At 37.0% G+C, this 25467-nt stretch overlaps 2 protein-coding genes across 4 annotated transcripts in view; both read left to right on the top strand.

The window, feature by feature from the left end:
* Window positions 1–21707, top strand: part of ndrg3a (ndrg family member 3a) — a 44592-nt gene extending 22885 nt beyond the window's left edge. Inside the window, exons 4-17 of one of the 2 annotated variants that reach the window (XM_067388126.1) lie at window positions 10608–10713; window positions 10803–10923; window positions 11562–11624; window positions 11846–11906; window positions 14189–14275; window positions 14798–14854; window positions 14979–15082; window positions 15170–15235; window positions 15310–15361; window positions 15718–15765; window positions 15928–15963; window positions 16545–16596; window positions 19598–19636; window positions 20649–21707. In XM_067388126.1, coding sequence (XP_067244227.1) covers window positions 10608–10713; window positions 10803–10923; window positions 11562–11624; window positions 11846–11906; window positions 14189–14275; window positions 14798–14854; window positions 14979–15082; window positions 15170–15235; window positions 15310–15361; window positions 15718–15765; window positions 15928–15963; window positions 16545–16596; window positions 19598–19636; window positions 20649–20815 — 1059 coding nt within the window. In that variant the 3' untranslated portion in view covers window positions 20816–21707. The remainder of the gene's footprint in view (window positions 1–10607; window positions 10714–10802; window positions 10924–11561; window positions 11625–11845; window positions 11907–14188; window positions 14276–14797; window positions 14855–14978; window positions 15083–15169; window positions 15236–15309; window positions 15362–15717; window positions 15766–15927; window positions 15964–16544; window positions 16597–19597; window positions 19637–20648) is intronic. The other variant, XM_067388128.1, reaches the window with a different exon arrangement.
* Window positions 21708–22086: 379 nt separating this feature from the next.
* On the top strand, window positions 22087–25431 carry sla2a (Src like adaptor 2a). 2 transcript variants are annotated; one of them, XM_067388130.1, is made up of 9 exons: window positions 22087–22414; window positions 22585–22703; window positions 22826–22931; window positions 23009–23095; window positions 23942–24045; window positions 24140–24286; window positions 24427–24556; window positions 24665–24707; window positions 25278–25431. In XM_067388130.1, the coding sequence occupies exons 2-9, from the start codon at window positions 22628–22630 to the stop codon at window positions 25332–25334; spliced, it is 750 nt and encodes a 249-aa protein (XP_067244231.1). In that variant the 5' UTR covers window positions 22087–22414; window positions 22585–22627; the 3' UTR covers window positions 25335–25431. The 2 variants fall into 2 exon arrangements, with proteins under 2 accessions (XP_067244231.1, XP_067244230.1); XM_067388129.1 differs by having other exon boundaries at window positions 24665–25412.
* Window positions 25432–25467: the final 36 nt, after the last annotated feature.

Below are 25467 nucleotides of genomic sequence, written 5' to 3'. Positions count from 1 at the left end.
ATCTGTGGGGATGTATTTTTACATTCCACTGCACTGCTTTTTTCATTGTTTTATGTAAACATGCACCACTAGACGGACATGTTTGACCATTGTGTTCACGTCTTTTGCAGCACATGACAACATTCTAAAAATACGGTGCTTAAGCTAAAATAAGATACTATCAAAATCTTGTCTTTAGACCTTGCGTTTTTTCATTCCACTGCCTTGCATCTCATGTTTTTACCTGCAAAAATGCATTCTGTGTGAATGACCAAAAGATAAAACTGAAATAATCACTTTTTTAATTACATAAATGGTTTACAGAGTCTTATAGGTTTAAGGTAGAAAAAAAAAAAAAGTCAAATTGTGACTTTTGTTTGGGTTTTTTCTCTCTCTCTTTCTCTCTCTAGCTAGCCAAAATACTTAGGTCTCAGTTGGGGAATCAGCTCTCTGAGATCCTATTTTTCCTTCTGCTCTTAGCCAGTAGTAATAGCCTCTACTGGCTAAGAGCATCTAGCATGAATACTGCAAGTCATCATGTCAGATTCATCATTATTCAGAGACAATTTCATCCCATAGAGGGCATCAGAAGCTCAGAGTAAGCAAAGTCATATCCTTGACATTATCCTCCAGTGTCATTAACTTATTAGATAATTTCCAAATACGTAACAGACCACTGCCCAGTAGGGGTGTGATGGGACACTTAGCTCAGGAGTATTTTTAAGAAATCATCAATGACAAAATGAATGACTGGAAAAATAGTATGCAGGTGCATTTTAAAATGTTTGAACTAATCATCTTGTAATGAAAGTAATTTTAGTTCATATTTCTGAGTATGAATTATTATTATATGCATCGAAAAACATCAATATAGAAACACTGTAAAAGTTTTTGCCACAAACACAACTGACTGGCTTCTCTCCTGTATGATTTCTCTTCAGATCTTACTGTACATGAATTTGAATGATGAATGAGCTTCCAGAACTTCTGATTGAGTTTGTGTGTGACCTCCTAATTGAACTCCTTTCCACAAATTGAACATAGAAATAAAAATCGTATAAATGACAAAAATAAAGAAGTTTTTCCTTAGTCTTATTAAGTGCAAACAATAAGTGCAACCATAATCAAAGTACCCTCTCAATATTCAAAGTGCAAACCGAGACCAAAACAGAGACCAGAGCTAAGAGGTGGTTACAACTAAACAGCCCAGCCATAGTTTTGATATTGGGAGACAGGTTATTGTATGTAGCCTAATTTGCGCACATCGAATTTGCGATCGCATATACTCTGTGAATAGGAAGCAGTGGTGCTGAGCGTGCGTTCTACAAGATAAGACATTTATCAGACACTTAAGCCGGGCACACATTTAACGATTGTAAGGCCGATTATGAATGTAATTTGATACTTACGACTGATCATGTCCAATTGCAAGTCAGAGCCAGTTGCGTTCAGTCGGTGTTTACAGTTGGTGCTTAAAATCGTGCAGTGTGCTGTGTCTAAAGATTCTAGTCTTAGAATTTTAGAAACAGTCATTGCCAGTCCTCCTCACAAAGATTGCGGAAGCTTTGAACGTGTCAGATACTGGACCGGATTATCCATAGACGGGATTGGGCGAGTGTCCTGGGGCACCAGCCAATAGGGGGGCAACAAGTGATAAAGATAATGACTAAGTTAGAAATTAACAGTTAATGATATAATATACAGAGAGAATATAAAGAGCCCTACCCTTTGATCGCGAAAGTGAAAGTGCCCTTTGAGGTCACATTGTAGTAGTATACTTCTGTGGTAATTTAATGGTCTGTACAGTGCCGTTTCAAGTCGAACAAGCTTCATTGAGGATCGCAGCTTATCGTTGCTTAACAACGGCCGACACCACCGTAGTGCAAGCTCTAAAAATAGATTAATTTAACAAAGTTTACTCACCCCAAATTCTCTCTGTAGAGAACAAAGTCCATGTTGCCTCTCCAGCCAGGACCTCACCCATATCCTGCGCGTTTTTCGTCTTTTTTTGTTATTTTCCGCACAAATATAGCTGCAGATGAAGAGCGCCAGCTGTTTGTTTACATCTATTTTCAATATCCCCCATTTTTGAAATGGGTTGTCCCTATTCTCTTAATGAGTAATGGGCGTAACGTTCAATAAACCAATCAGAGTGTCATCTCCCATTCCCTTTAAGAGCGAGATGCGCTCGTGCCATGGCGGATTGCTATTTACATGGCGGAATTTGTTGGCGGAAAAGCTGAACGCTTTTCAAGCGAAGAAACTGATCTGCTCATGCGTGAAGTTAAAGTGGGCTTGCAAATGCAGGCTTTTAAATAGCTCCGCGTGATGAGTCAGTTAATATATATGTGTGTGTGTATTGGCACGATTGTTCAATTAATTAGCCAATTTCGTTCATCATTATAAGTAGTAATAGGCTGAATTGAAAATAGGTAGCCTAATTCTAATACACGCAATGACTATTCATCATTAAATTTTTTTATTTATGTAGCCTACACAATAATATTCTTCTACACTGTAATCCTTTTGTTTTTAATATTTGGCATGTTTGTGTGATGCGCATCCCTGTGTGTAATAAGCAAAGTCAACGCGCACTGTGGACGCACCCAGAGGTGCAGTTTCTACCAACGCGCTCTAACAAAAAAATATTGCGCCATTGACTTTAGACTTTAGACCAGGTTTGAGTTGGTCTATGGCGCAGTCTATTTAGGGGAATAGACTCCTTTATAACATGAATTCATCTCTGATCCCCAGTTCTTTGAGACCTTCTCTCAGTCTCAGATTTCAAATAGGAATGTAAAAATGTAACCCAAATGTCTAGACTGGCCGCTCTCCCTTTCTGTGTCCATTTTCAGATAGTTTCAGAGTAGTTTCTATTATAAATTATATTTTGTTGATTTATGACGTCTTGACTGGCCTTCATGTGGCTGTGTCTGTCCATTTTGCCCTTTAGTGCACTCTCCTGAAGGTCACTCGGACACAGCACGCTCGACAGCACTGCTTACTGAGACAGAGAGAGTGGCTGACACAATCTGATTTATTACTGAAGCTGCAGGTCCATCAATAAGTAATAAAACCATAGGTTACACTTTATTGTAAGGTGGTTTTGTTAGTTATACATTTAAGTACTGAGTAATATCAATTAACAACTTGTACTTAATGTAGGGATAGGAATTGGGTTTGGTTTAGGGTTAGTTGCATGTAATTATGCATTAATTTATTGTTATTACTACAATAAGTTCATGTAACAAGGACACTAAAATAAAGTTACCAAACCATGTTACTTCTGACTATTACTGACTATTTCTCTCAGATTGTGTTTGTCTGTGGTGGCCCCTGAGGCTTATTGAATGAAAAACAATGTTCAACCTCATCTACTGATAAATGGAAGCAAGGCAGATCAATAACCTATCAGAGCCCAGGATCCACAGAGAGATCGCTCAGATGATATACCACGCTGAACCTCTGCTGGGTCATAATTCCTTCAGTGGGGACAAACTGTGTTCTGCAACCATGTTTATTTATTGCAGTGGTAGATGGCACAGAAAAAAACATTATTGTACATCCAAGGACACTGATAATATGTTTATTTCTTCTTGTTGTACTGATTTGATAGCTCATTTGACTGAGTAATTATTTGTATGTAATTACACAATAAACCAGTGGTTCTCAACTGGAGAGTCACAACCTACTCTATAAAATGGTCATACAGGTCTAGATGCATATGTTGTCATGAACAATGTTTGCAATGAATTGCACAACAAATGGAGATGATCAAGCAAAAACAGTTTTTAAAGGTGCCGTAGAACTTGTTTTCAAAAGATGTAATATAAGTCGAAGGTCTCCCCTGAATGTGTATGTGAAGTTTCAGCTCAAAATAACCCCCTTTAAATTCTCGTGCTCCCTGCCCACGGAGCTCACACTTGCCTTAAACAGCATAAAAAAAGTTCATACAGCTAATATAACCCTCAGAATGGATCTTTACAAAGTGTTCGTCATGCAGCATGTCTAATCGCGCAAGTATAGTATTTATTTGGATGTTTACATTTGATTCTGAATGAGTTTGATAGTGCTCCATGGCTAAAGCTAACATTACACACTGTTGGAGAGATTTATAAAGAATGCAGTTGTGTTTATGAATTATACAGACTGCAAGTGTTTAAAAATGAAAGTAACGACAGTCTTGTCTCCGTAAATACAGTAAGAAACGATGGTAACTTTTTATAGTATAGCATATTTAACAGTACATTAGCAACATGCTAACATTTAGAAAGACAATTTACAAATATCACTAAAAATATCATGATATCATAGATCATGTCAGTTATTATTGCTCCATCTGCCATGTTCGCTTTTGTCCTTGCTTGCTTACCTAGTCTGATTATTCTGCTGTGCACATCCAGACGTCCTGCCCTTGTCTAATGCCTTGAACATGAGCTGGCATATGCAAATATTGGGGTCATACATATTAATGATCCCGACTGTTACGTAACAGTCTGTGTTATGTTGAGATTCGCCTGTTTTTCGGAGTTCTTTTAAACAAATGAGATTTATATAAGAAGGAGGAAAGGTAGATATGTATATGTATGTGTGTATATAAAATAATGCGTGTATATATATTTATATGGATAGACAGATAGCATAGACTTCTATTGTTTTTATGTAGTTATTTGCTAGTTATTTGTTATAAATAGTATAACTTAATCCTAACAGAAAACCTTCTGTGCTATTACCTTTATTTTTATTCTGTTCTTACAAATGAGGATGTCCCCATATTGAGATTTTTGGAATGTTTTGTTAAATTTAGCTAACTTGTGGGTGCAGTTTGACGCCAAAATATGGTTAAGTAGGTACATACACATACGCACACACTGTTTTTGATGTAAACAAGCAAAGTTAAAGGGTTAGTTCACCCAAAAATGTAATTTCTGTCATTAATTACTCGCCCTCATGTCGTTCCAAACCCTTCGTTCATCTTCGGAACACAAATTAAAATATTTATGATGAAATATGAGAGTATCTGATCCACACATAGGCAGCAATGACATTGCACCTTTTGAGGTCCAGAAAGGTACTAAAGACATCATTAAAACCAGCGATGTGACTGCAGTGGTTCAACCTTAATATTATGAAGCGACGAGAATACATTTTGTGCGCAAAAAAACAAAAGTAACAACTTTATTCAACGAATTCATCTATCCCTTGTCATACTGCTATGCTATTTTCATTGCAGAGCTTCAGTGTTTATTTCTGAGCGTATTGGCCAGCTCCTGCATCAGCATCACACGTATGCGTCGTGCTTTTTTTTTTTTTATAGATTCATATAATAATGAGTTGTTATTTTTTGTTGGTCTTGTTCCCCACTTGATTAATCTCAAATCTGTCCTGAGGCAAAAAACAGTTGGGAACCCCTGCCATGTATTAAATAATATATTTAGTCCAAATCAATTGATATGTGAGGTCAAATCTCTCTGCATCTTATTTCTTGTTATATCTGAAGCTGTGAACCAGTTGACCCCACCCAAAAACAAATAATAAAGTGCAGTGGAGAGCATCGTCCTCTCTGTGTCTGCCCCACCCCTATCATCCCTGCTCCTGCCACCTCCCGTCCACCTGACTTCCCCTCGTCCAATCGGAGCAGGGCTCTTTCAGCGCTGCCGTATACATGAGCAAGCACTGTCTCCCCAGCGCAAACCCGCAGTCACTTCTTTCTCCTCCTCACTCTATCTGCATCTCAACATCTCTCCCTCTCTCTCCCTCTCTCTCAAAAAATACCTCCTCTGTTGATTTATCTCACTCTCTCCCTCTCTCCTTTTCTGTCACCCCTCCCTCTTGGATCTCTGCCTAGCTACTGTTCTCCCTGTCCGTTTCCCTCCATCCCTCCTTCAGCTAATCTGTGTTTCTCTCGTGGATCCTCCCATCTCTTCTCGCCTCCTCTCTGAAGCTGTCACTGTCTCGTGTGTGGAAACATGTCAACCGTTCTGGATGTGGAGCAAAATGCATGCACTGGAAATGAAGTGGTGAGTGTGTGTGTGTAAGAGAGACTGCTGCAACTCACCACCGAGGCTGATTCCTGACTCTTGATTTCTGCTGTTTTAGCGCTGATATCCTCAGTATATGTGATGCTTTCCAGTGAGGGATGTGTGTTTTCTTGCATTAGTCATGCGAGTCATGCGCCTCTCAGCTTGTTTACCTTACCACAGATTAGACCAGTTTGAGGCTAAACTGTTAGTTACAAATATCTTTAGTTCATGAGCTTCGAATGTACATGATTTACACTAAAATGATATGTTGATGCAGTCGAGGGATTGTCAGGTAAATTGGGCGTTTGCGTATTTAAACATGGCACACGTCCCGATGATCATCAAATGGTCTAATAGGTCAAGCAAATCAAGGACATTTGGAGCACTTAATACTCTAGCATTACTGGCAGGGTGTGGTAGAGAGTATATACTCAGTGTGTTTCTAGGAATGCATTAGTATGGATGGTGTGTACTAAGATCTGTGTATGCGATCTGTGTGTGTATAATAGTTAGCTGCCGACAAGTTTGTGCTGTGTAATGGCTCCCTGGCTTGTGGTCTTTGATTGATGCTATTAGCTAGAGGAGCTGGAGCGGGGGTGGGGGCAAAGGCTGAGACTGTTGGCTTGTATTCATTCATTCACCTTGGCTTAGCCTCTGTTTCCCAAGAGAGTGTGGCTTTGATTGTCCTTTCCCCATGTTTGAATGTTTGCATGCAAGGATGTAACCACATATTCAGGGTACAGCGGTGCTAGATGGAACTATTTAATAAACAACCATTTAAAAACCTATGTTAGTCCAATAGTAGTTTGATTATTTTGTAAATGTGTCCACTTCAATTTCTGTTTGTTATGGCACTGTTTGAATGTAAGAAATGTCTTTACCCAGTTGAAAATCCTGGAATTTGTGTTTTGGAAGCTCCCACCAGGCTTCTTAACTAGCTAAACAAGCAACATCCTTGGTTTACCAATTTCTCCAGAAAGGCTATGCTGGTTGATCAGCATTTATTTTTTTATTTTTTTTTTTTGTGAACAGAAGACTGCAGACGTTGCAGTGCTCCCTAGTCCATCCTGATTTTTTTCCATTTGAAGAGCACAGAAAGTAAGACGATGCAAGCGTTTGATATCAAATCATATTATAGGGTTTTTAATGAATACGTTGAAGAGTTTAGATCACCTCCTACTGCTAATTTTTGTGCTAGTCCGGAATCATGATGACCCATCACTATTTGTCCCAGGCTCATTCCTATTCTGCCCCTCTTTCTAGACTCTCCCACACTCTCTAGACCCACATGCAGAGTATAAATGTGTGTGTCTGAAAGATTGAGAGTGTGTTTGGCAGAGCGAACAGGAGAGACTTTTTTTTAAAATGTTACATTTCAGACTCTCCCACTCTCTGGCCTTGATCACTCACTTCCCTGAGAGCTGAAAACATTCGGACTCATTCCAGTGCAACCAAATTTAAAGGCAAGCACCAGACATTTGTTCAATCAGCATGCCTCACTGCAAGCACTACTCATACTCAAGTATTATATTAAAGACCCTATAAAATCATTTCATGAGCAGTTTTTTTTCCATATTGATGTATTGAAACATGGAGTTTGGATGGGACATATTTAATGAATATTAATGATTTAATTATATCACAGCCATGAATCATGATTTGCTACTTGCTAGTTGGTTGAAGGTAGCATTAGGGGCGGAACATTCTCTAGAGGGCATTTGATTGGACAAAATCTGTGTAATGCAGGATGAGTCATAAATATTTTTGGCTTGTTTTCCTGTAAGAATGACTGTACATTTTGCATATGTCTGCGTACATCTATTTTTTGTCAGTGTTTGAAGTCATGATGAAACGGCAGTAGTGACCAATCATCTCACTGAAGAGAATTCTGTTGTTTCTCCGGAAGATCCAGTTATTATATTAATTTGAAAATTACAATATCAATTTTATTAATCGTTCACAATAGCGTGCATTTAGAAAAGAGATTGGGTAAATTTCCATTTAATGCCAACTTCAACATATAAGATGGCCCCGAAGCTAGAAAGGTATTTACAAAAAGTAGCCAGTCACAATTATGTGACTCTTATTCACACAAAGAGCTTCAGTATAGAAGCAAATTTTTCTTACCTCAGGACTCTTGTGTCCCTCTGCTGTGACTCATTCTATTATTGATGGAGAGGAAGCTGTCATGCGCAGAATTTTCTCTCTCTCTCTCTATCTATCTATCTCTGTATATAATGCATGCATAAATACATACATGCACACAAGTCCAACCTTGTGATGTCAATATATACATCACTGAACATGACATTCCATCAAGAAACACCAGGACCTTAGTTGGTCCTCCCTCAATACAAGCTCAGGACAACCTTCCCAGTTTCCTTCTGGGCGACGTGTACCGTATCTCCTTCTGATGATATATAGATTGAATAAAACATTAAAACAATTATAATTTTATATCAGCAGATATTTATCTGAGACATTCTGTTCATTAATCTCTTAACCTTGACCTATTATGCCACTTTTTACAAGATGTAGTAGTATAAGTCTCAGGTGTCCCCGGAATGTATCTGTGAAGGTTCAGCTCAAAATACCCCACAGATCATTTATTAGACAATGTTGTAAATGCCCATTTTTGAGTGCAAGCAAATGAGCTGCTGCTCCCCATCCCGCTTTACAGAAGAAGGAGGAGCCTGTACAACTCATGCCTCAGATACTCTGCCAGAAACTAACAAAACATCTGTTTGGTTTTGATTATCATCAAAAAAGGAGTGGGAGGATTTTTACCATTATTGGCTTACACACACTGTGGACACACATCTGTGTTCAGACATCGTATAAAAGTGAATTTTGTATAATAACTTCTTATCCTGTTGAGGAATCTCTCTGCTCTCTCAGGCATATGACGGCTCCATCTTGGATTAGATCAGTTGGATTTGAAGGATCATATGGGTAGGGACGTCACAGTCTGGTCGTCATTGTAGCCTTCTCCGGATAGACTGACTCCGGATAGACTGAACCTGATTAATCGGTTTGCTTTGTTTTTACATGTTATTTAGGAGTGGGGTTATATGAAATAGACTCTTTGAGATAATGCACTGACTCGCTTTAAAATAGCAGAAAATGTGTGAACTTTGTAATGAGAACTAGCTGACTCAATACTTGCCTCACAAAAAAAATTCGCAGGAGTTGCATAAAGCAGCCAATTAGATTTTACTGGTGATTTCAGTCATTTTTTGCTTTCCAATCTTGTGTGCAATATGAATCAGTGAATATTAAGACTCAGAGCTTTACTCTTTTTGAAAAGCACTCTGTGCTTACACAGTGTGTTACAGTTCTGCAAAGTCATACTCTCAAGATGATGGTTTTGTTCTGCAGCCGCTCCCAGTGTGGCTCAGAAGCATCTGGCCAGCATCCACATTGATGGCTTTTATTTTACCAGAGGAAGCATTTATGTTTAGAGGTTATCTTTTTATATACACTAGTTTAAAACTTTTTTTTTTTTTTTTTAATGTTTTTGAAAGAAGCCTCTTATGCTCACCAAGCCTGCATTTATTTGATCAATAATGCAGTAAAACAGCAATATTTGGAAATAATATTACAACTATTTTCTGTTTTTAGACATTTTAAAATGTCATTTATGAAAGAAATGATCTTTCAGAAATCATTATATGATGCTGATTTGGTGCTGCTTCTTCCTTTACATATATCTTCTTCATGTTAAAAAGCAATTGCACTGCTTCAAATTTTTGTGGAAACCATGATTTTTATTTTTTCCCCAGGATTCTTTCAAACAATCAGCATTTATTTGAAATAGAAATCTTTTGTAACATTATAAATTAGTTTAATCCTCTTTTGATCAATTTAATTCACCCTTGATGAATAAAATTATTAATTTTAAAGAAAAATAAACTTACTGAGCCCAAATTTTTGAGCAGCAGGGTAGTTTGTGTGTAATATGTTTGCCCTCGTATCTAGGATAAGCAGCTACTATATTACTGCACTAATTGGGCTCTTAGAAGGATGCTTCATAGATTTTGGATTGCTTCCTAAACACATTTGGATGATGATGACTAGAGTGAAATTACAGTACAAGGAGTTCATCCTTTCAACATTTATGTGTTTTTTATTCATATTAGATTTCTGCATTTAGATCACTGACATAAATCCAATGGATTTAATCTAGACAATAAAAATGAATCACTGGATAAATTCATATGATCATTTCACTAATCTTCAATTGTTAATTGAATGCCCAGGGATTCTATATATATACCATAAGCCCAAATCATTGTATAATGCCTTTCTAAGCATTACTAAGGCACACACCCATAATGCAAAAATACTGATGCTTGGTGGAACTGAATCGTGATTATATGCAGCTGCTTGGCCTTCCCTCTAGATCTTTCTATTGATCCTGCAGCCATCTGTCTGAGCCTCTCATGGGAGATATCATTTACTACACAAATACACACTTCCTGAAAGCAGCAGCACCAACACTTCACTCACTTAGTAGCATAGTAAATCCTAAAGCATTTCCTGGTAGCTTGAAGAAGTTTTGAGGAGAGATTTTATTGTCTGTATTTGACTTCTTGTTTGTTCCAGGAGCATGACATTGAGACGCCCTACGGTGTGCTCCATGTGACCATGCGAGGCACCCCTAAAGGCAACCGCCCTGTCATTCTCACCTACCATGACATTGGCCTCAACCGTATGTGAATATAATTAAATAACAGACAGATTGTATACTTGTCAGAAATATGAGTAAGATGATGAAGATGGTGTTTGGTCGGTTTTCAGACAAGTCCTGCTTCAATACGCTGTTTAACTTTGAGGACATGATGGAGATCACTCAGCACTTTGCCGTCGTGCACGTGGACGCCCCTGGCCAGCAGGAGGCAGCACCCCCCTTTCCCACAGGGTGAGTGGCACGTTCCTACAGCCAATGAGGCAATACTGCCATTAAACACATTGTCAAAATGTTGTGATTACACAGCCCTGCATCTTGAAAAACAATTTCTGCTGATTTGCAAGAAATTTACAAATATTATGTAATTTGATGGGTTTTTTTTTTTCACAATTTTTTTTTTTCTCTATTTATAAATTACCCACAGATGTAGCAGAAGACATCTGACTTATGTTTGCATTTTCTTTCATTACTGGCCATAATTCTAACATAATTCTAATCTAAATAATGATTAGCCATAAAATAATGTCATATATGTGAAATTCAGTTGAGCCGACTTAGAACAAAGAGTTCTAAGTTGGCTCAGAGGAAGATGGGAATCATGTCTTTGTGCCAATGTTTCTGGTGATTTAAGGGATGATACAAGTTGTCTTCACCTTACAAATGGTTGTAAGAAGCAAAAATGCTATGAATTCCATGTCATATTTTGTGAGAAAGTGTGGTGTGCAAACAGGCACTTATTTTGGATTTCATTTAGCAAATATGATGCAGAGTGGTGTTATTTATTAGATATATATTCCCTTGGTTAGTATTAGTTGGTCATATTCCCATTGGTTATATAATTCTCATTTTCTGTCTTTGTTGCTCTTCAGGTACCAGTACCCTACCATGGATGAGCTGGCAGAGATGTTATCCTCAGTCCTGACTCAGCTGAAGTAAGTAACAAAGTCCAGCTGGTCCATTAGTAATGAATTACTCTGCACCACATCAATCAGTGAGGTCTGTCTGTGAACCTGCGGTCTGGACATCACTGCATCTGTAGGACACAGTGACAGTTTGTCACGGTTTGAGTGAATTACAATATTTCTCTGTAGGAAGCACTGATGAAATACTGCAGATGTTGAAAGTGACAGGATGTGTATGTATCCGTTTGCAGGGTGAACAGCGTGATTGGCATTGGTGTGGGAGCAGGTGCATACATCTTATCCCGCTTTGCTGTGAGTTCTCTGACATTTTTCAACTTTTCATTTCGCTTTAATTTTATTATCTTAAAAGATTGTCTGTGCCTTTCTCTCTGTCTCACTCATTCTTTCTTTCTTTATAACGGTATTGAATCCCCTAAATTAGCATTCTGTTTGTATACGGAATACTGAATTCCCTCCCAAACCAGTCGGCGTAACCATAGCAACATTTTGGAGTCTCTCAGCTGTAAACAAGGAACATGGATGCCAACAGTTTAACTTGTTTGCTGTTTTCTGTTTTTACTAAAATAAATAAATGGCGAATGGAGATTTTGTCAATTATTAGTAATTCACCATAAACCGAGCCATTTTAAACTCTCTTTGGAATGTAATGTGGCTGTACAATAACAATTTGTAAATCAAGTACCTTGTAGGGATCAACAAAAAGAATTTTTTTCTGCTGTCTCATGTCAAGTTCAAATTTTAATTCTCCTGCAACATTTTCACCCGCCTGTTGTCCAAAAATATTTACAACACATTTTTGAAAGTATAAAAAAATATATTTTTTAGATTTTTAGTAGTTTTCTTTAAAAAAAAAAAAAATTAAAACAAATAATTAATTTGTTTTTATAATTAATAATATTTAATTTACAAAAATAACAGTTTATTTTACACTACATGTAATGCTATAAACTTCATAAACACTTTACTGGAAATTTTAGTTTATATAATTAGTTATTATAAGTTTAGTAATTTTGTTATGGCTTTGTCATTATTATTATTAGTTTTTTATGTTTTTTTTATATTTTATATATATAGTTATATTTTTAGTATTAGTATTTAATTATTTTTATTTTATTTATTTATGTTTAGTAATTTTATTACTTCAAATTGAACTTGTTTTATTTCAATTAGTTCCCAAGGCAAGATTTAAAAGATAAAGTTATACATCATTTCACAAAAATTATATTTAATAGTTAGTTTTAGTTGAAGGGTTAGTTCACTTAAAAATAAAAATTATGTCATTAATTACTCAACCTCATGTCGTTCCACACCCGTAAGACCTTCATTCATCTTTGGAACACAAATTAAGGTATTTTTGATAAAATCTGATGGCTCAATGAGGCCTGCATCTGAAAGTGTTAATTATCTAATTAACACTTTCAGATGCCCAGAAAGCTACTAAAGATGTATTTAAAACAGTTCATGTGACTACAGTTATTCAACCTTAATGTTATGAAGTGACGAAAATACTTCTTGTGCCCCAAAAAAACAAAATAACTTTATTCAGCAATATTTAGTGATGGGCGATTTCAAAACACTGCTTCGAAGCTTTACGAATCTTTTGTTTCGAATCAGTGGTTCAGAACGCGTATCAAATTGCCAAAATCATGCCCCCCAGTGGTGAACCAATGAAATTTCAAAACACTTATGACGTAACAAAGCCTCGTTTACTGAAATCACGTGACTTAAGCAGTTTGATACACGCTCCGAATCACTGATTCGAAACAAAAGATTCGTAAAGCTTTGAAGTTTCATGAAGCAGTGTTTTTGAAATTACCCATCACAAGATATTGTCGAATAAAGCTTTCTGGGCATCTGAAAGTGTTAATTATCTTGCTGGCAATGGAGGCCTCACTGAGTCATCGGATTTTATCAAAAATATCTTAATTTGTGTTCTGAAGATGAACGAAGGTCTTACAGGTGTAGAACGACATGAGGGTGAATAATTAATGACAGAATGTTCATTTTTGGGTGAACTAACCCTTTAACAATAAAACACTAAAATGATGGTGCATATTTAACTGCTGTACATGGCCTATATCAAACCGCTATATCACATATTTTTATATCATCCCCACCTGCCCTTTTAGAGCAGAGTCAAAATAGTGCCGCAAAACTGCATTTCCCCCAGAGGCTCTGAATGCAGGACTGTTCTTTCACTGCGTGCACTGCAGCCTCAAGCATCTGAGGCTATTGATCAAAGTCTAAATATCTCTGACACACTCACAAGCTATTCAGCATTTCTTTTATGCAAAACAACCCATAATACATCCCTTCCCCTCTCTCTTTTCTCATTCATGTAATGCTAAGTGACCTGTGTCATTTTCCTGTGCTGTGCTCTCTCGTCCTCTCTTCATATGTGTGTGCATAGACTGGCACACTGAAAAATTAATGTCAGTGACAGTCAGCTGCAGCAGCGGCTGAGTTCAGCTGCTAAAAGCTCCTCTTCTGCCATGACTACATGCATTTTTAAATCACTCTCCCCACGTTTCCCTCATTAAAGACCCTAAATAAATCCTTTGCTCTGTCTGCAGCTGATTCAGCCGTCCCTGGTAGAGGGGCTGGTTTTGATCAATGTGGACCCCTGCGCTGAGGGCTGGATAGACTGGGCTGCTTCCAAGGTGAGTATAAAGGGTGAACAAACAGATGGTGATTATATAGGTGAATATGCAGTATTTTATTTTATATATAGATTTGCCTGTTCTTGCTGTGAGATGTTGCTTCACTCTTGCACTAAGGCACATCCAAGTTCTTAAACGCGTCTGGGGACACATATGCTTACACATGGTTTGGCACTGCAAGGACGATTAGCTGTCCTTCCTGTCTCCCTGTAGCACTGTCTTACATTATAGACATTTCAGTTCATTGCGCTATTCACATCTGCAGTCCTCATGCCTCCCTGCAGCAGGTCTATAACCTGTTTACGCATGTGATCAGGGATCATCTTTCTCCTGGTGTTTTGCAGTCAGTAGAATAGTCTCTTTAGTGTCCTAAGTTATAAGAATTGTGACATTAATTTTCTTCCGCCTGTAAACTGTTAGTGCCCTAAGGACTGTTCCACAGATGCATGATTATATTTATATTTTATTACTTTCATAATGTTATCCTTATCTATATTATTCAGATTTATTTATTTTTTCTAGCTCACTGGGTGGACTAGCAATCTAGTGGATATTGTGATGTCTCATCACTTCAGCACTGTGAGTAAACCCCTCTGGCTTTACAACAATCATTCCCATAACGCTTTGTGAGCACCATGAGTGCCAGCTGGCTTTTATTTCTCTTTAAACACAATGTTTTTTATTTGTTGTTCTGATAAATTAGGAGGAGCTGACTGACAACCAAGAACTGATTCAAACATACCGTCTGCACATTGCCCAGGACATCAACCAGGACAACCTGGCCCTCTTCTGTGGCTCATACAATGCGTAAGTTACTTTTCATTAAAGAAATTGTCTGTATTGGTCATTACTTAAGCTGACAAACCTTCTAAATTAGGTTTTTCGTTTTAACAGGCGTCAAGACCTTGGAATCGAGAGGCCAGTTGCCGGTCTCAACGAAAACACAGTGAAGACGTTGACGTAAGCTATTTTATTTTTTATTATTTTATTTTATTCTTGTGTATTACTTTTCACCACTGTTTGTCCTTGTACAGATGCCCTGCTCTTCTGGTGGTTGGAGACACTTCCCCTGCTGTGGAGGCTGTTGTAAGTTTGCCTTTTTTTTTTTCCCGATCACAATTTAGTTTGTCATATTCTCACTATGAACTATTATCTATGACTGGTGCTTCAATAAACTCCTAATTACTGCTTATTAACAGATGGTAAGGTAGTTATTAGGTTTAGGTATTGGGTAGGATTAAGGGATGTAGAATATGGTCATGCAGAAAAGGCATTAATATGGGCTTTATACGTACTAATAAATAGCCAATATTCGAGTAATATGCATGCTAATAAGCAACTAATTAATAGTGAGAATTGGACCCTAAACTGAAGTGTTACCTTTTTTCCTTTGTTGCTGCACCTTCACTATTTAAAGTCTATTGAATTATTTTATATTACAGGTTGAATGTAACTCTAGGTTAAATCCAACAAAGACCACCTTGCTGAAGGTAAGACAACATGGGTATTTTGCAAAGGCCTAACTGTTAATCTTTAAATCCAAATTTTTTGCTCTCCTGAAATGGTACTTTGTGAACTGTGTGTTCTTTACAATGATATTTGTATCTCTTTATCTCTGTACATTATTTTAATTCTCTCTCTCTCTATGCCAGATGGCTGACTGTGGCGGTCTGCCTCAGGTTGTGCAGGTTAGTCCTGATCTTTATTTTTTCTTGATATTGAACACCATGTTAAACACTTGCCTGGCAAGGCCAGAATGATATATCTTCTACAAGATATATCAGTCTGGTCAGTCCGCCCTCCATCGCGATTCGAGTCAACTCCAAACCGTACCGTGCAATGAGATTCATTTATTTCAGTGACGTAAACAGCGTCACTCTAGTGCGGCGAAAATCCCTTCATTATCAACAAAGATTGCGCACGGGAGTCCCGAGAGTTTGTTCTATTCAGCTGTGAATTCAGTTTTAAATGACCAAAAACACATTAATTATTTACTTTTCACTGTTGACTCTCTTGTCGCTTTGCTAACGTCATATCCGCCCTTCTCTGATTGTTTTACTCCGCTTCCTGTTTGCTCGGATTTGCTCCGCCCTAGAAATCGAATTGATTAAATGGCCGACCAGACTCATCTGCTGGTACAGTTGTGAGGCTGGATTTTCCAGGCAAATTAAACACCTCCACCCTTGCTGTTATCTTCACCAATGTTCAAGTATGAATTATGTAATATGAATGTGTAAACCTGTTTAAATGATGTCTAATCTCCCAACAGCCTGGAAAGTTGGCCGAAGCCTTCAAATACTTTGTACAAGGAATGGGATACAGTGAGTATTTTTATCTGTTTTATCTGTTAACCTCAACGTTTGACATTTTCTAACCTGTGAATGTGTCTTCAGAAGTTTGCTTAATCTGCAGAGCAATCTGGGTCAGCTTTCTCCATAAACATGCATCTGTTTATCTGCGTTTCTCAGACACTGGGCTATGCTGATTATCAATTCAGCACAACACTATGACTAATGGGCATCTTTTATTAAGACAAATCCGGCTCAGGGAGTCTGTCTTTGTTTCTTTTCTGCTTTTTTTTACCGCACACAACTCACCATGACTTCCCACACACCCTGTGTTTTGATTCGTTTTCCTTCCAAACTACCGACGTGCACAAAATCGCAATGTCCTCTGAATGAGCCCTCCTCACATATTGGTTGACAGGTTTCGGCGCACCAGTATAGCGCTCAGTGTGCTGCCAGCGCTCTGTGTGAAAAAATGTCACCCTTTCTCTGACCCCGTACCTCCCCCTCCAAAGATTCTTGCTGTTTCATTTCTGCACTGTTGTATAGTCCTTGTTGCAATCAGGCAGAAATTTACATGTCAGGAGTCAGAACAAAGCGGCAGCTTTTCAAGAGTATAATACTTTAACATTCATTCCAAGCTTTTAAATTAAGCCATTATAGCTCTAGAGCAGTGGTTCCCAAACTGGGGTACGTGAGGTGACAAAAGGGGGTACACAAACAAAATGCTGAGTAGTTAATTTAATAAAAAAAAAAAAAAAGAGTAGTTCATTTAATTCTACCTTAAAATAATATTAAAATCGAGCATGCATTTCTAACTGCCAAAATGTCATGAATCCAGTACATTTAATCAAATGACCTCATCTTTTGCAGTCAAAAATGACTCTATCCACACAAGCAGCATGCATATGATGGATTGCGTGGCGAATCTGCTGCCTTAAATCGCGCTAAATTACTGTCGTTCTCGACAATGAAATGTAAAAGTGTAAAAATTACAATAAAAGTGGGGATTCAGCACTTACTCGCGTGAAGAGCAAAAACATACCTTTGTGTGAGTTCTTGTACGATGATAACGAGCAAGAATGCATTGTTCCCAAATACATCCACATAACTGCAAATGTGACATTATTATACAAAAGGTAAAAAAATAAAATGTACATTTTAAACAGTAAGTATTTACTCTATTTTGCAATGAAATAATAGTTCTAATGAAAACCACAGCAGAACTACAAAACACGAACAATCTCGCGAACAATTCTGCGGATTTGAAAGAATCGAGAGAGTCAATGATGCAATGATTCATTCACAGCCACTTGCTTCGTTACTGAATGAATGACTCGATGACTCACTCATAAAAACAGTGACTTGCTGCCATCTATTGGCGGTTTTAGTTTAATATTTAAAAGTTTTGCTTAGTTTTACCATCATTGAATATTTCTCTATTGGACATTTTTTTTATTTAAAACAGTATTTATTTTATAAAGTTATTCAGAAAGGTAAAAAAATGCACTGAAAAATCAATTTAGGGGGCAAATATTGTCCTTTAATGGTAAAGGTGTGACTGCAGTTGAAGTGGAAGAGAGGGGGTACGCGGAAGGATGGTAATCCCTTCAGGGGGTACTCCAAGCTAAAAGGTTTGGGAACCACTGCTCTAGAGAGTTTTTAAAGGGGTCACACCGTGAGGAATCTAATTGCTAAATCTTATCTAGAGATTAAAGAGAACATTGTACTATGAAAACAAACTGTAAAATTCCAAACAGGCCCAAAAAGAGTTTATTTTTTTCATAATAACCCCCACTATGGGGAGGGAGTGAAAAGATGATTGGAAATTAGTGAAATTGGATAATGGTTATGAAGAACTTATTAGGACTTTGTTGTGGATCTCAGGGGGAAATTATTAAATAATCCACAAAATTACCTCTTTAAGTAGTTTAGATTCATAATTATCTAAGGGCATTGCTGCATCCCAATTTGCATATGATCCGTCCTAAATAGTATTCGAAATTAGAATTTGTGTCTCACATCATATCATGTAAAAATGAGTATTACAAAGATACCAAGATAGCCTACTGTTTCCAGTTAGAATCTGAAGTGCTGATCCATGCGCACAGACACACAACAGCTAATATTGCCCGCAACCCATTGCGCATTGGATGAAGATTCAATTAGAACTACAAACAGGAAGAAAAATTGTTTTAAAAAACTACAAACATGGTGGATGTGCAAGACCGACATTTAAGTACAAAGGGGTTTGACTCTAGTCAGGTAAAAATGAAGACCCACGACTGATAGATCCGTGTAGGAAATGAAATTATTTTGAATGTGGAGGATTTTAACTGTGACGAGATTATTGACAGGGCAGTTTATACAGTGACTTGATGCATGTAACTAAGCAACAGAGCAGTCCTTTAAAGACGTAGTTATGATGAAGTAGTATGTCCCAAAGCTTTCTTTCTCTTTTGCTACACACTCAAAAGCTCCTGGAGGGCCACTGTCCTACAAAATTTAGCTCCAACCCCAATTAAACACATCTGAACCAGCTAATCAAGGTCTTACTAGGCATACTTAGAAACTTCTGCAGGACATTGGCCCTCCAAGACCAGTTTGGACACCCCTGCAGTAGGCCTACATATTTTAGGGCGTAGTACAAGTAGGCGAATTGGGACGCAGCACATGTTTTTTTACCTCTTGATGCCCTCTGTAGGTGAGGAGCCATAAATGCAGCATGAGGCTCAGCTCACGTCACTGCAGAAAAAGGATTGCGATTTAAGATGCTGCAGTGTACTGCAAACTGTAAACACCTGCAAGCTCTACAGTGGTAATTGGTAGGGTTGAGGTTGTAACTTGCCAGGTTACATTTTAAAACACAGCCGTCCCCGACCACAGTCAGTGTTTGAATGGTATCTGGCCTGTATTCAGATTAACAGAAATGTTGAAAACATTGAAATACTTCACATCCTTTTTTTATACTAAAACCTGTATTGTACAGATATCTTATTGTTCTGTCTATCTGTCTCCCTTCAACCCTTGCAAACAGTTCCTCATGTTTTGCTCAGCCATCTGAGCACTGAATCAGGTACTCGGATGAGTTATTTTGACTGGTTTATACATGCTTGCATGGTATAGACATATTTGCATGTAGCTATTTGACGTGGTATTATTTAGTGGTCGACCGTTATGGGTTTTTTAATGGCTGATGCAGATATCAATTTTCATTAAAAAAAAAAGTTTATTTTTATACCAATTTAAAATAAATAAATGAGTAAAACTGGGTCAAAAACATATATAATGTTTATTTTCCATTGATTAAGCTGTTGTTAGATTTTAAAACTGTAGCAAGTGGACATAGTTATTGGCAGATGCCACAAATCTAAATAAATAAAAATAAAAAAAATCAGCCAGTTACTTGGCCTGGTCTACATATCGGTCCATCACTACAGTTACTAAAGTGTTTCAGGTTCCAAACGACATTTCGGAAGATGTGTAGAACTTGTTTTATTTCATTTATTACGTTTTATAGAAGAAAGCTTTATTTTTATATTTATTATTATTATTATTATTATTGTTATATACATTTTCTATTATTTTATGAGCTATATGATTAAACTTTATTATCCATTTTTTATTTTACTTTTTCTGCTATGGTATATATTGTTTTGTAGTATTACTTGTTACTTATATTTACTTTTATTTTATTTTTTAATTTCTAAAAAAAGTTTTATAGAAGAAAGTTTTATTTTTTAATTTTTATTTTTTTACGTTTGTATTTTATTTGTGTTTATTTTTTTATTATCATTATTATTTTGTAGTTTACTTTACACATTATGTGTTATGCGTTTAGAAGGTATGCGTTTAGTTTTGCTTGTATGTGTCTTTGCGCTGTGTTTGGTAGGTCTGCATTTGCTTTTGTGTGCACATTTAAACTCCATGTAGGCAGACACAAGATCATTTTGTGATTATCTATTATTACATTCTCGGTTTGGTTTCCTCTTGCATGATGCTTGTTTTTCCTTTTGACTTGCAAACCCCCCCCAGTTCTACTAAAGACTGAAATAAACACATTCTCATATCTCTCTCCCATCTCACAGTACCAGCAGCTGGCATGACCCGTCTGTCTCGATCCCGATCCTCCTCTTCCAGCATCACATCCATGGAGGGCTCACGCAGCCGCAACTTGAACAGCCCTCTGGATGGGCCCAACTCTGGAGTCCTGGACAACCAGGCCAGGCCACAAACCATGGAGGTCTCCTGCTAAAGAATTCGCTGTCCTGCTGTCCTTTCACCCCTCACCTCCTGTTATTTGTGTCCTAGACACCTACGCGTTTCTAATGCCTTTAATAGTGAGGCAGGGGAGGCTCGAATGAAATGTATTATATACTGAAGGTATGCATAATGAATATATACAGATGTTACTATATGCTAGCCACATTTTCAGTCATAAAAGCAGATAAAATTAAAGACTAATATATATTTACACATGAAGGGTCTTCCATCAGGCTTTTTATTTTACATTGAATTAATTCCACCTCTTTTTTTGAGCCACTCTCACATAAAGAAAAACACATGCATTAACAAAAAAATAGTTTTTATGTTTTTTTGTGACCTGTGACCTTTCCTGTGCTCTTATCTTGCTACACTGTGTGCTCTTGTTTAATTTGTTGTCCTGTTTAACTGTCTTACAAATGTGTTCTGTCGTTGAATCCAATTTCCTGTTCATCCTATGAATGTAATGAATGTTCAGTATCTGACTTTTGTTGTATTTATATTACGAACTCTAATGGGTTGTCCTAAAAACCATCAGCTATTAGGAGACAAACGCTTGTGATGACTCATCAGACAAAAGAAGTGGAATATCATTCTTTATTTTCGTTTTATATTTGTTTCTTTGTATTTTTTTAAAGTTACATTAGGCTATCAACCTTTTAAATATTTAAAACAAAAGTAGCAAGGACTTAGTTTGATATAAAATCATGTTTTTTTCTTTTGTACATTCACTACCTTACCATTTTTTAACACAATTATTCTTAATCAAAACATGAATTGATGTACACATGGAATGACAGCCGTATACGAGTATGAAATAGTGTCTGACAAAATCACTGTCCACTGATTCTCAGTTACTAAATAAAGTTAGATCATGGAAAATAACTGTTCATGCACTCTTTACTTAGGCATTTTTAACTATATAGCTATACGTTTGCTTTCAAAATAGTAATATCATTTTCAGAATCACTCAAGAAACAACCTCTTAACGGCATAACAGACGGAAGATCATCAAGTCACAAAGTTTCCAACCACAAATGTACTTTTTTTTTGTCCCTCACATCGAGCAACGCTTATCCTCAGGTTGTGGTTACACTATTTTTATCGCTCTTAAAATAATAAAAAGTGCATATCACTGTGCCAAGAAAACATTAGAAGCTCAAACTGATCACATACATCACTCAAAGGCAATTTTGTGTGTAACAGTTTCTTAACTTTCACTTATATGTAGAGTCTATATCCATTCTATGTAATCTATTGTAACTGAATGCACTACATCTTGCACACTTAGTCCTTTCAGTTTAATTCTGACTGTTGTATCATGGATTTGTAAAGTGTATTAGCACAGGAAATTTCATTTGCATGTGGGTTAGTTCACCACAACTCCTACTCAAGAGAGCACAGAAGTCAATTCACACACGCACAAGAGACAACAGAGGAGCAGAGGTTGCATCAAAAGCGTCTTCACACGTCTAGTGCTGGGATTCCTATAGTGGATGTTCTTTTATCACATGGCCTTCTGTATATTTTTGGCAAAGAAAACCATCTTATAATTGCAGCGTTTTCTCACACGGAGTTGAAACGGTGCAGAGTAAGTATTTTTATGTAGCTATATAAATGTCAGTCTGTGTACTCTTAAAAAAAAAGATTTCAAAGAACTCAGTGAGCATATAATATTACACAAGTAATATTGTGTAATTGAACTTTCAAGTATAGTGTTATTTCTTTAGTTGTGTGTTTTTTTTTTTTTTTTTTTTTTAGGTTGGTTTCTGTCATAAAATCAGAAAATGGTTGTAAAATAAACATGGGCTGTCTAACAAGCAGACTCTGGCGTCGATCCGCTGTTCGACTGGAGGATCCCCTTTTGACGTCTGGTGGGTGTATGTGTAATTAATCTACCACATATGAACACCTGTAACTCAGTTAGCTTTTAATATGTACTACATATTTTATCATTCATGTTGTGTAAATTTATCCCTCAACTGTGTCTGTTTTACATTAGCTTCAGGAAATCACATGAACATGGCGGTGGCCTTATGCAACTTTCCACCCCACAGGTTTGATGAACATACTATATTTTTCGGAGACAGACTGAACATTATATCAGAGTAAGTAAAGATTATTTTTAGACATAAAGGTATGTAAGTGCTCAAATGAATGCAGAATGGGTTTGTTTCTGTTACAGAGATGATGACATGTTGAGGGTTAGATCTATATCAACAGCCACAGAGTTTTTCATTCCTCACACCTACGTTTCCAAAGTGCACAATCGGTCAGTCATGTTCAAACCTTTTTTAAAAAACATTATTTATCCACAAAAAGAAAAATACATTCTTGACTTTCTGTTCTTATGGGAGACCCGGGCTTAAAGGTGCTAAATAGGATGTTTTGTTTATACATTTTAGCAATATTACTTGAAACTGTCTTTACTAACTGATAAAAGACTATTTATTAGGTGCACTGAAATGAATAATATTAATATACATCATCTGTGCACGAGGTAGGGCCTTAAAAAACATCAGCCAATCGTTTACGCGATCATCGCATAAACGATTGGCCCTCTGGCTTGTCAATCACTGCCGTGACGTTCCTTGTGAGAGACGAGCGCGGATTGGCCCCCTGGCTTGTCATCCACTGCCATGACGTTCCTTGTGAGAGACGTGCGCGGCTGCGCTCTCCAATAACTTCCCACACCACAGGTGCTGCATGCAATGTTTTTTTCAGGAGACAGGAATAACAACTGCAGATTATGAGTTACCTGCGGTGAGTCCGACGTAATGAATCCAAAAAACACGACACCGCGAATGCCGGTGGTAAACACTCGTGTTCCAATAGGAGTGTTTACGAGTTTTGGGAGGCGTTCTTTTGAAATGAGCTGTGAAGGAAGGGGGGCTGTTCTTACGCATGCGCTCATTTGAAAAACTCAGTAACAAGTCTTTGGATTCTCAGTCGACGAAAAAATCCTCTCTATCACCTTTAAGTCCGGCCTGCGGCCTCTCTCTTTCTGTGAGTGTGGATTTAATCATATATTGTGATCACTTCTGATTGAGAGATTTTGGAAAAGTGTAATTATTATGTCCATTATAAACGTTGCCCAATCTTGCTTATTTCCATAAAGGTGGCTGTTTGAAGGGATCACCAGGAGAAATGCAGAACAACTTCTTAGGCTGCCTCAAAACTACTCTGGATGTTTTCTAATTCGGGAAAGTCAGTCATGCCCTGGTTAGTGCTCCAAAGGCAATTTATTGCTTGCCATCTTTTGTATTAATAAAAGTCTATTTCTTAACCTAAACAAATGCATTGCTGTTGGTTGTAGGTTCCTACTCGCTCTCAATACGACATGATAGAGACCATATGCACAATGTAAAGCACTACAGAATCCATCAGATCGACAACGGCTGGTTTTATATCCACAAAAACCGGCCCTTCTCCACTCTCATCCAGCTGGTAGACTATTACTCACGTAAGCTCAAATGACAAAAAATAAATAAAAAAGGCTTAGTATTAGTCCTTCCACCCACAAAAGACAGTCCGTTGTTTTTCAATAATGATAAATACAAATGTTAAAATAAATCAAAGAGAATATATTTCATTAATTTACAGGACCTTTTAATGGAACATGCTGTCAGCTGACTGAACCTTGCTTATTTCATGACTTGAGCACAAGTGTAGCACATACACCCTCACCAAAAATATTCCAGAGGTCCAGTCTTAACTGGAAAGATTTGTCCAGGTAGGTTCAGTTTTTATTTGGATCACACTTTCCAGGCTTTTCCTATAATGTAGGCTAGTGGGATGCTTGCTTTGGTTATGCATAGAAATAACTAATGTTTATCATCAGGTCGATGATTCAAAGGCAGTTAAAGGGGGATGAAGAGACTCTGGTTAGTGAAGGACTGCGAGAGACTCTAAATACATATTTTTACATCACAGAGGAGTCGAGCTGTGAGGACTGAGTCACAAAGAACACACATTTATTAACATCACTTAAGATGTTTTGGGTCTTTTTAATATATTTGGTGGACATTTTGACCACAACGCTCTGTCCTGTACAAGTACATTCTTAAGTACATTTATTAATGATCATGGTAACACTTTACAATAAGGTTTTGTTTGTTAACATTATTTTATGCATAAACTAGCATTAACTTCGAGCAATATATTTTTACAGCATCTATTAACCTTTGTTAATGTTAGTTAATAAAATATGTTAATACTGTTTGACAGATACAACATTTGATCTTAAAAATATAATAGTAAATGTTGAGATTAACATTAACTGATGCAGTAGAAGTACTGCTCCTTCTTAGTTCATCTTAACTAATGTTAACAAAGGATACCTTATTGTAAAGTGTTACTATTATCGTTTGCTTTTAATTATCATTTTGGTTATTTTATTATTTTTTAATGAAGATTTGTTATGTTATAGTGTTTTTTTTGTGTCTGTTGTAAAGGACAAGATACATTACCTTGGGAAACTACAGAGTAAATTGCTCAGTTACATAAAGTAAAGTAACAATACAAACAATGAAGAAACATACTTTAAATATAATTATGTGTGACATAAAATAATGATGTGAATAAAACTGTGGGGAATTAATTGGGGAAAGGGGAATAAATAAATACATTTATTTAAACTTTGCT

The sequence above is a fragment of the Chanodichthys erythropterus genome, chromosome 6, assembly GCF_024489055.1.
Source record: "Chanodichthys erythropterus isolate Z2021 chromosome 6, ASM2448905v1, whole genome shotgun sequence".
Classification (NCBI taxonomy): Eukaryota; Metazoa; Chordata; class Actinopteri; order Cypriniformes; family Xenocyprididae; genus Chanodichthys; species Chanodichthys erythropterus.
This window is presented reverse-complemented; position numbering and strand designations above follow the sequence as displayed.

Excerpts from the sequence above, each read along its gene's own strand:
- sla2a (XM_067388129.1), top strand. The coding sequence starts at position 22,628 with ATGGGCTGTCTAACAAGCAGACTCTGGCGTCGATCCGCTGTTCGACTG. Across the intron at positions 22,704-22,825 it reads CCTTTTGACGTCTGGTGGGT|CTTCAGGAAATCACATGAAC; the intron begins GTATGTGTAATT and ends GTTTTACATTAG. Across the intron at positions 22,932-23,008 it reads AGACTGAACATTATATCAGA|AGATGATGACATGTTGAGGG; the intron begins GTAAGTAAAGAT and ends TTTCTGTTACAG.